General features: G+C 41.2%; 1 protein-coding gene across 1 annotated transcript in view; it reads right to left on the minus strand.

Moving 5' to 3' along the window:
• TBPL2 (TATA-box binding protein like 2) overlaps positions 1-10,834 on the minus strand; it is a 30,715-nt gene extending 19,881 nt beyond the window's left edge. The window contains exons 1-4 of the mRNA XM_049899280.1: positions 10,781-10,834; positions 4,578-5,038; positions 3,846-3,933; positions 1,009-1,100 (exon numbers count right to left, since the gene is read on the minus strand). Of these exons, the coding sequence (XP_049755237.1) occupies positions 1,009-1,100; positions 3,846-3,933; positions 4,578-5,038; positions 10,781-10,834 (695 nt within the window). The remainder of the gene's footprint in view (positions 1-1,008; positions 1,101-3,845; positions 3,934-4,577; positions 5,039-10,780) is intronic.
• Between the last annotated feature and the right edge of the window lie 783 nt (positions 10,835-11,617).

Genomic DNA, 11,617 nt, shown 5'->3' on the forward strand with positions numbered 1-11,617 from the left:
TCAAAACATCAACTGACCTTTCTGCAATACAAAGAAAAAAAAGGACCTGAAAAAGACCAGAAAAGTATACGGGGGAGGGTCGATATTTACATAACATTGTGCATCACACCAAAGGAAGAAACTATAAAGAAAACAAAAGAATAGATATGACTATACAAAAAACACTTTAATTGTGCCAAAAAAAAAAAAAAACACTATAAACAGTAATTAGGAGAAAATAGTTACAGTATAAAATGGTAAAAATACTTAAATACAGAATGCTATTAAAAAAAGACAAATAGAGAATGGGGCAAAAGACATAGTTTACATACTGATGAAAAGTTATTCAACCTCACTAGTAAACCAAAGAAATGTAAATGCAAACTTTTTTTGCCAATTTGCCAAATATAAAAAAAAAGAATATTAATACCAGTGTCCACAGGAGAAAATGAACACTCAGTACTTTTCTCAGGGAAGGATAAATTTCAGGAGGTCAGTTTGCTATTCATCCTTTAACACAGGAAAGAGCAGCTCTCCCACTGCAACTTAGGATAAGGGAATCTCCATCAGCACAGGGATTCCTCTGCATGAGATCCAAGAAAGACACCTTTTAAAAGATGCATCCTGAGCTAATGCTCAGCTAATAGTCAAGAAATGTCTAATGCACCTCCTTAGGAAGTTCTATCCGTTCACCTGGAATGAGGAAAATACTTAACTACTCCTCCAGGCTTATAACATATAACATCTTTTATCTTACTGCGGCTTTTTTTTTTTTTTCCAGTTCACCTTAAAAACTTGTACGCCTACGAAGCCCCCCAGTTTAACAGGGGGATTGTAAAGTGTGGGATATAAGTCAGTATTCTGAGGCTGGGTGTTTGTAAACATCTTGGCATTTTCACGAAGTTAACTCTTCAGCAAAGAACAGTAATTTGCTCCTAGTGTGTGTGTGTTTTGGAACGCGAATGCTCTCCTTCTTTGTTTACACAGTGAATTGTTTGTCTGGTAGGAATGAAGGGTGGTGCCTTGTACCTTTTGGCTCCTGTGCAGACCATTTTCCCGGAGCTAAATATGAGGGCTGTTGTCCTGGGCTCTCGGATCCTCATTATAACAGCAGCAAACCTCTACACACAGGAAACAGAGAAAGAGTTAGCCTCTGCCAGGAGTTAACATTTTTCCAGTTAAAAAGCAGAGCTGGATATGAAAATTGTCTTGAATAAGGTGAGATGGGATGGGAAAACTAAACAGTGTCACTGCTATTCTCCCCATATTAACAAAAATGATTATGATTCTAAAATTTACTTGGAAAAAACAGGTAAGAATAAATAACAGGAAAGGCTAAGATATGAGTTTCTGTTCTGTTTCAGGCCCTACCCTGAGAGTTTAACAGCTTTGATCTCATTTACCCTCATGACAGGACTGAGCTGAATCCATTATTACTACCATTAGTACATGGGGAAACAGACATAGAGAAGTTTTTTAACTTCCAAGATTATACAGGAAATGGTAAAGTCAAGATTTAAAGCCACGAATAATCAGAACCTGTACTTTTTACTTTGAAATGCTTTCCTTTTTCTTTCAAAGAATCAAAAATAAACAGGTAAAGGTAAAAAGTGTGTTGTAGGCTTACCAAGACTCTAGAATGTACTGAAAAGCAACCAAAATGTAGGATGGGATGTATAAATACGCATGCTGAGGATGAATGACAAAAAGAATTGAGCTGTCAAATTCTTATCTAGGATAGTAGTTCTCAGCATCAGCAAGCCTTCCATGTGATTCGGATGCATATGAGCCTTGAGAACCACTGGCCTTACACACTGATGTGTCATTACATGACCTGCTCTCTATACTAGTCCTACACACTCCCCTCCTCTCCCTCGTGAAGCTGGGGAGGAAACGGGGGTGAGCACTCTGTGGAACTACAGGTTCATGGGTTGGGGCTCCATCACTTCAAGGCTGGACTGGTAATTTAAGGTCTGAACTGTTAACAGAGTAAAAGAACCCTGAGTCGGCACTACACAGTTGGTCAAGTTCTATCAATGTTTTCCAGGTGTTTACTAAAGGTAATGCTCTCACCTGGTATTCATTTTGTTAAATTCGTAAGGTAGTTTAAGCACCAAACTAGAGTTTCTTTGGCTATTAAGTGTAAGTTTGGACGATCCTACACACCCGGATTAAATAAGGAGAGGACTGAGGATGGTGGAGAATAAAATATGCTTAAAACGCTGGTTGCTCAGTAGTGTGGTCAATCATTTCTGCAGCTATAAGAATCCTGGCTCATCATTCAGCTTGCTGGACCCAGAACTTGAACTTCTGACCTCATCATAGCCAGTTATATATAAAAAATAGGAAATATAAAAAGGAAAGCTATATTTGGGTAAAATTCAGGTTAACACTTAAACTTAGATGTCAGCAATACCACCACAGCAAAATAGAGTTGTTGTTAGAAGCCATCGAGTCAATTTCGACTCAGAGCAGTCCCATGTGACAGAACAGTACTGCCCCATGGGGTTTTCTAGGTTGTGATCTTTATGGGAGCAGACTGATAGGTCTTTCTCCAGCAGAGCCAGTGGGTGGGTTCGAACCACCAACATTTCGGTTAGTAGCCAAGCGCTAAGCCACTTGTACGACCATTAAACCCATAAATAGTTATGTTGGCAATGTCCTCCAGGTTCCTACTAAAGTGGCCTTTTTCATATAAGTCCATAAATTCTCCATCACCCAAGAGAGTGAACTTCTTTTCCTAAATACAACAACAACAAACATCTAGCTGCAATCTAGTCAACTCCAACTCATGGTGACACTTCTAAATACCAAAAAAAAAAAACCCAGAAAACCAAACCCATTACTGTTGAGTTGATTCTGACTCATAGTGACCCAGCGGGACAGAGTAGGACTGCCCCATGTGGTGTCCAAGGAGTGGTTGCTGGATTTGAACTGCCGACATTTTGGTTAGCAGCTAAGCTCTTAACCACTGCCCCACAAGAGCTCCCTCCTAAGTACCAAAAACCAAACCAAACCCATTGTCATTGAGTTGCTTCCAACTCATTGGACCCTATAGGATAGGGTTGAACTGGCCCATAGGGTTTCCAAGGAGTGGCTGGTAGATTCGAACTGCTAACCTTTGTGTTAGCAGCCGAGCTCTTAACCACTGCACCACCAGGGCTCCTGGCATCTATTAGAAGGTATGACCAAGACTCAGTTTGTTTGACAGGTAACGGGCAAAAATGAAACTTCCCTACAGAGCCTGGCAAATCTTTAAATGCCGATCGAATTAACGAGTCCACTTCCCCTAGGTAGATAAAAAAAAAAAACTAGTATACCTGGCCTTGTGAGGACAGAATAGATTTTATTAAGCTTGGACGGGGCGGGGAGGGAAGCCCTGATTCTGAACATTGGTAAGCGGAATCTTGAACTGCACACTTTAAATGATTTAGCTTTCTCAAATAGGAGAATCCGTAAACGGAAATACACACAAATGTCAGCTAGGTAGTACAACATTTAGAAGAATATAACTTCTGAGAATGTGATGGCATTTTAAGAAAGTTAGGGTCCCAACAGTCAAGCTGAAAAATCTTTTTGAATGACAAGGGAACGATATTAACTTCTAGGAACTGCTTGCCTGTTATGCCACCAGGGTTTAAGGAACTGCTCAGTAACTGCTTTATTCAAGAGAGAATGAGATTTTCATAATTTCAAAACAGAAGATGAGGTAATTAATCTTTAAAAGAATTCCTTCTGAGTTGCCAAAAGCTATTCACTTTTCTAAAAAAAACAGAAACAGGGAAATGAGTCAGTGTCATGATCCTATGGAGGGAAGTAAATTTAAGGAGAAGCTAATTGTTGAAAGAAATACTGAGAAATCTTACCTTTGGGTTATATTCTGCATTTTTTGCATGTAAAGCTATTTTCTTCAGATCCAATTTACAGGCCAAGTTGACAGTAGAAACTATATTCCTGAAGAAATGAGTCAATATTCTTAAGAAAATTATATCAGATAGAAAAAGAAAAAAAAAAAGGTTATGGATCACAAATTAAAACTAATTAGCTTCTTCATTTGATAAGTCACACATTTAGTGGTTTCCTAGGGGAAAAATCATTCCAATATGAAATGCATAATAATGTGGTCCCTAGTAAAATGCAAAATCCCAAAGTGAAGCACTAAAATAGCTTTTTCTAAAATTACATGACTAGTTGACTAATTTTTAAATCATTTTCAAAACTATGCTTCAAAATAGAATGCACAATGCCAAGGCAATTTGCAACTGAATTCAATTTTACATCTTTATAACCTTGTGTTTCTACAACCCTAACCATGATTTTTGGCAATTCCAGTGCTTTAGTATAAATAATACAATCCTACAAAAATGTGTATACTAACCCTTTACCTTCCTCTCAGGGAATCAAGAATTAGTGCTTCATTGTACAGATAACCGAACTGTCTAAAGTAACGATCCATTCATAACTGATAAAAACAAAAAAACAAAGAATAATGAAATCTGAAATTCTCTTCTTTACACTATTATGAAATTACTTGTCATCACATTCAGGAATACAAAATGTGTAGCAAGAATCATTACTCATTTAAAAAAAAAGCTTACTGTAATTGAGGCACAATTCCAGAACATTCTGAAACAGGGGTCATTGGTTTCATAGAAGCTACGGATGCCAGAGGCAGGGGATCTGAGGTTGGTTTCTCAGGAGAGGGCTGGACTGAGTCAGCATCATCAGGGTGCAGATGTGACTGGGAACTTGACAAACCACTGCCATTTAAGCCCAGGTCAATGTCCTGTTCCTTAGGTAGTGGCAACTGACTTTGATGACTTTGAGTTTTACAGGTTTTTTCAACTTCATCCTTGCTTCCATTGACAGTCTCATCTTTATTTTCTTGGGTAAGCTCATCTGGTAGGAAGCTAAGATCCACAGATGAGAAATCACCAGATGTTTCTTTGTCTTTAAGATGTGAACTAAACGCCATCTCTGGATTGGATGGATTAGGTATGTACACATCGTAAGATGTGACTGGGCTGAAAGGGGGAGATCTGGGTGGGACAACTTCATCCTAGACAGTTCCCAAAACAGACAAACAAAACACAACAAACAGAACAGCGTGTTACACAAAAAGGGCACCGTTACGGCAGGTCATCATGTGCAGCACGAGAGGAAAGTTCAAGATAGCTTAGACTCATGCCCTGTTTCTCTCTACAAAGTACATTACAGGGTACAGCACACTTAATAGCAGCACAAAAGTATATCTTAAAGTGCAGTAAAAGCATATTTTACGACTTTTTTTCTACTTTAGTTAGAGCCCTAATAAGTTCCTACTCTTCAAATTCAATTTTGTAATTGAAGTAATTGGGAAACCATGCACTAAACTGTGTGCACTTTGAAGAGATTTACTGTACAGGCCTACCTTGTTTTATTGCACCTTCTTCACTTTATTGCGCTTTGTGGATACAGCGTTTTTTACAAATTGAAGGTTTGCGGCAACTCTGTCTGGAGAAAGTCTGTTGGCGCCATTTTTCCACCAGTATGTGCTCACTTCATGTGTGTGTCACATTTTGGTAATTTTCACAATATTTCAAACTTTTTCATTATTACTATACCTGTTACGGTGATCAGTGATCTTTGATGTTACTATTGTAATTGTTTTCCGGTGCCACAAACTGCACCCATATAAAATGGCAAACTTAATAAATGCTGTGTGTGCTCTGACAGCTCCATCAACCAGCCGTTTCCCCATCTCTCTCCCCCTCCCCGGGGGCCCCCATTCCCAGAGACAGGACAATATTGAAATTAGGCCAATTAATGACCCTACAATGGCCTCTAAGTGTTCAAGTGAAAGGGAAGGTCCAATGTCTCTCACAAATCAAAAAACCAGAAACGATTAAACTTGGTGAGGAAGGCATATCAAAGGCTGAGATAGGCTTTTTGTGCCAAACAGTTAGCCAAGTTGTGAATGCAAAGGAAAAGTTCTTGAAGGAAATTAAAAGTGCTATTCCAGGGAACACACGAATGATAACGCAAAACTGCTTTATTGCCAATATACAGAGAAGGTTTTAGTGGGCTGCATAGAAGATCAAATCACCCATAACATTCTCTTAAGCCAAAAACGAATCCAGAGCAAGGGTCTAAACTCTCTTCAATTCTGTGAAGGCTGAGAGAGGTGAGGAAGCTGCAGAACAAAAGTTTAAAGCTAGCAGAGGTTGGTTCATGAGGCTTAAGAAGTCACTTCCATAACATCAAAGTGCAAGGTAAAGCATCAAGTGCCGATGTAGAAGCTGCAGTAAGTTATCCAGGAGCTCTGGCTACGATAACTGCTGCAGGCGGCTACACGAAACAACAGATTTTCAGTGTAGATGGAACAGCCTTCTATTGGAAGAAGATGCCACTTGGGACTTTCATAGCTAGAGAGGAGAAGTCAATGCCTGGCTTCAAAGCTTCAAAGGACAGGCTGACTCTCTTGTTAGGGGCTAATGCAGCTGGTGACTTTAAGCTGAAGCCAATGCTCATTTAACATTCTGAAAATCCCAGGGCCCTTAAGAATTATGCTAAATCTACTCTCCCTGTGCTCAATAAATAGAACAACAAAGCCTGGGTAACAGCACATCTGTTTACAACATGGTTTATCGAATATTTTAAGTCCACTGTTAAGACCAACTGCTCAGAAAGATTCCTTTCAAAACATTACTGTTCATTGACAATGCACCTAGTCACCCAAGAGCTTTGATGGAGATGTACAAGGAGATTAATGTTAGTTTTCCTGCCTGCTAACACAACATCTATCCTGCAGCCTGTGAATCAAGGAGTAATTATGATGTTCAAGTCTTATTATGCAAGAAATAGATTCTGCCATGGAAACCATGGTGGCGTAGTGGTTAAGAGCTATGGCTGCTATCCAAAAGGTCAGCGGTTCAAATCCACCAGGCACTCCTTGGAAACCCTATGGGGCAGTTCTACTCTGTCCTATAGGGTCACTATCAGTCGGAATCAACTCGATGGCAACAGGTTATAGCTGCCATAGACAGTGATTCCTCTGATGAACCTGGGCAAAGTAAATTGAAAACCTTCTGGAAAGGATTCACCATTGTTGATGTCATTAAGAACATCTGTGATTCATGGCAGGAGGTGAGAATATCAACATTAACAGGAATTTGGATGAAGCCGATTCCAACCCTCATGGATGTCTCTGAGAAGTTCAAGACTTCAGTGGAGGAACTAACTGAAGATGTGGTAGAAATAACAAGACAACTAGAATTAGAAGTGGAGCCTGGAGGTGTGACTAAATTGCTGCAATCCCATGATAAAACTTTAACAGATGAGGAGTTGCTTCTTACAGATGAGCAAGAAAGTGGTTTCCTTGAGATGGAATCTACTCCTGGTGAAGATGCTGTGAACATTGTTGAAATGACAACAAAGGATTTAGATTACATAAACTTAGTTGATAAAGTAGCAGCAGGGTTTGAGAGGGTTGACTCCAATTTTTAAAGAAGTTTTACTGTGGGTAAAATGCTGTCAAAGAGCATTGTATGCTACAGAGAAATCTTTTGTGAAAGGACAAGTCAATCAATGCAGCAAACTTCATGGTTGTCTTATTTTAAGGAACTGCCACAGCCACCCCAACCTTCAGCAACCATCACCCTGATCTGTCAGCAACCATCAATATCGAGGCAAGACCTTCCACTAACAAAAAGATTACAACTTCCTAAGGCTCAGATGATGGTTAGCATTTTTTAGCAATAAAGTATTTTTTAATTAAGATATGTACTTTTTTTTAGACATAATGCTAATGCACACTTAAGAGATGACAGTATAAAGACATCTTTTATAATGCACTGGGAAACCAAAAGATTCATGTGACTTGCTTTATTGCGATATTTGCTTTGTTGTGGTGGTCTGGAACTGAACCTGCAACATCTCTGAGATATGCCTGTACTCCTTAATTATAAACTTTACCTGATTTCTTTAAAGATTTTTTAGAGTTATAAATTCATATTTTTAAAAGACAAAAAAAATAAGTAAATAAAACAAAAACTCACTGCCTTTGAGTTGATCCTGGCTCATAATGACCCTAGAAGACACAGTAGAGCTGACTTACAAGGTTTTCAAAGCTGTACATCTTTTTTAAGGAAGCAGACTGCCACATCTTTCTCCTGTGGAGCAGCTAGTGGGTTCAAACTGCTGACCTTTTGTTAGTAGCCGAGAGCCTGGACCACTGCATCACCAGGATGCAGTGAAGGCAACCAGTGAAGGAAATTTCAGATGTAGTCTTAATTACTAATGAAACTCCACTAAGACCAAACACTCTTCCTTATAGTCAAAGAAGGGATAAGAAAGCATTCTAGTTACATAAATTTACAATAGGAAAAAAGTTACTGACATTTAGATGATAAGAACAGTTTAAAATCAATGCATTGCATTTCCATCCCAGGAAAGGGTGCTGCTCTTCCATTATTCACTGACTGACGGAATGAGCTATGCAAATGAGCGAAGCAGCTAATGCAAAACCCACATTCTCAGATGGGTTGGCTTTATTACCAAAAAATCTGTTACCTTGGTACATATATTACTACCTGCTTTGCCCAAGTTGCAGGCCTATTTCCCAGATTTTGAGCACTGTTTGCAGGATAAACCCCATCCCTTAGAAGACCTGACTTCCGACAAGCCCCACCTCAGTGACAAAGCATACCTCAGCTCCCGTAAGTATCTGGCTAGATTCTGTTGCTTTGTTCTGTTATTGAAATACAAATCCAGCAGATGGCAGGGGTGACTAATTGTTCAAATAAAACACTTAAAGAATTGAAGTTAATCTCCCGAAATAAGATTTTTTACCTTTATTTCATTTTGAATTATGTAAATTAGCCTATCATCCGCACTCCACAGAGTGGCCCTAAGAAAACTGAGGTGGGGGTCAACGGTTCCTTGCATCCTCTCCATCGTTTCCTTGGCCTTTCCTGTCCTAGCTGGAAAGGATCTCGTTGGCCAATTTACACTAAGGCGCTACCTTCTGCAACAATTGGCGTCTCCCCTTCTTCCGTCATAGCATTTTAGCAGGGGACAAAGCCGTCACCCAAAGAAACTAAACTTCCACAGGGAATTTAAGGCGACAGCCACAAAATGCTGAAGGGGGATATTTCATTTCATGACAAAGGAACCTTGTCATAAGCCCCTTCCAAGTTTATCTGTAGGAACGTCTCAGGTAACGTACACCTCAGAGGGTGTACATACAATGTATACTTCGTAAAAAATGCATGATTTGCTGTATCCTTGACCTAATATGGGAAGAAGTATTTTGTTTAACAGTTTTTGCAGAACCATCAACTCATTCTTCCCAGAACCCTTCCTGTGCGGAACATCACTTTCTGTTTTTTTTAGTTGTGCTTTAGATGAAGGTTTACAGGACAAATTGGTTTCTCATTAAACAATTAATACATATATTGTTTTGTGACATTGGTTGCCAACCCTGCCATGTGTCAACACTCTCCCCTTCTCCACCTTGGGCTCCCCACTTCCATTCTTCTGGCGTTCCTGTCCCCACCTGCCTTCTTATCCTTGCCCCTGGGCTGGTATATCCATTTAGTCTCCTATACATAGTTGAGCTACTTTTATTATTGTTAGTTTTATGGGCCTGTCTAATCTCTGGGTGATGGGTGAACCTTAGGAGTGACTTCAGCACTGAGTTAAAAAGGTGTCCAGGGCCCATACTCTCCGGGTTTCTTCAGTCTCTGTCAGACTAGTAAGTCTGATCTTTTTTTTGGACCATCACTATTTCTACCTCAGTGCTGTCTTTCTAAAAATCTGGTGCAGAAAAAAAAAAGTGTTCTCTTTGAAGACTCCTTCCTCTCTTTTCTATAATACTTGATTCTAAAGATTTTTTATACAGGGGGAGGAAAAAAAACCCTTCAGAATCGTTAACTGAAAAAAGCTACCTCATACCATGCCTATTGCCATCTAGTCGATTCCGACTTACAGCGACTGCATAGGACAGAGTAGAACTGCCCCATAGAGTTTCCAAGGAGTGTCTGGGGATTCCAACTGCCCACCTTTTGGTTAGCAGCGGAGCTCTTAGCCACTGGGCCATCAGGGCTCCTTAAAGAGGCTACAGATGTCCACATTTTGGTAAATCCTGGAACCACTGACTCCACCGGCAGGCACCAGAGAGGCTTTATTTCTTGCGGTCTGTTTTTGGCAATCCTTTGAAAGTACAACATCCAGGCTACACGGAATAGTCAGTCTACATTTACCCTCGCAACAGACCAGTTGGAACCGGAGATCACAACAGGGAACACAAAACCAAAGTCTTCGCCTGTGTTTCTGTAGAACTGGACTGGACAGCCTAATCCGGCGATTAAGCACAGGGACGGATTACGCAATAATCAAGGTACGCACGGATTTACTCGTGTCTACTTACTTACTAATCTGTAGTGCACAATTTCACCTAGTTGGTGAAAACCAGATGAAATTATGCACTACAGATCAGTAAACAAACACAAGTAAGCCCGAGCTCCATACCTTGTTTACTAGCTAATCCGCCCCTGATTAAGCACATGCATAACTCTGGATTCCTAGACCAGGTTCGAGTTCTAGTCGGCAACCTTGGGCAAGTTACTTCACCTCTCAAAGCTTCCATTTCTTTAGGTGAAAGACAGGGAGATAGTTAAACCCACTTATGTCGCTAACAGCTTTAAACGGGACAAAGAAGGCAAAACCCTAAAAGCAGAAGTACTCTGAGCTCAGCAAAAGGGCACGCAAAGCAGGACGCCGGCCCTGCCTCCAGGACAGCATTGGCGGCTTCCAGGCTCACCTGGGCGGTGCACTGGTCCAGGTAGAACTCCAGGTACGTTTCCTCCTCCTCCATGGGCGAAGGGCCCACTGCTGGGGGGAAGAGGGTAAGCAACCTGGCGAGTCGAGCGGCCGTAGAGCCCGACTGGCTACCCAGGGCGCAGAGGCCATTTATCCGCAGGGTGGTCGGCACGCGGCGGGGCGGGGCTGAGGCCGCAGCGCCCTCCCGGCAGCCTCAGCCGGCGCCTGGGTCCACGCTGCTGCAGCTGGCCGGAATACACTAATGAGCCAGGGCAGGGGCCGCAGGACTCAGCACCCCGACCACTGGTCGCCAGAAAGACAGGCTGGGCGGGGGAAGGGGTTTCCTCTCCCGAGTGCAATCGCCGCTCTCCTCCCAAAGCTGAAAGGCGCTCCCCCCAGACTCTCCAGGCGGCCGACCTGGAAATCTGGAGATTTCCTTCAGTGCCTGCTAAGGCTTCCTTTGCCTGCGGCAGGAGAGGTCTCGGTGTAATTAGCGTAAAAAGTGAGCCGGTGGGAAAGAGAAAATAAAGGATGTTTCTTTTTCCCTTCTTTCCTTGCAAAAACATTTTCTCCTGAGCAGAGCTGTTGGAACTTGAGGAATCTTATCACTTAGGTGTAGCATTTTTATGATACCACTTCTCACTGCCTTCAGATCTCAGGTGGTTTTTCTCCAATCGCAGGGAAATCAGTCTAAAGCCACATACGAAACGGTGTGTTGCTACACAGTTAGGGTCGAGGCAGATCAAGAAGGTAATGCATAAGCAAATAGAGGAATTTCCCCTTTCTTGAAATCATTAATTTTGGATGTCTCAGCTTTCATAGAAACTTAAATATACAG

This window comes from Elephas maximus, chromosome 10, assembly GCF_024166365.1.
Source record: "Elephas maximus indicus isolate mEleMax1 chromosome 10, mEleMax1 primary haplotype, whole genome shotgun sequence".
Classification (NCBI taxonomy): Eukaryota; Metazoa; Chordata; class Mammalia; order Proboscidea; family Elephantidae; genus Elephas; species Elephas maximus.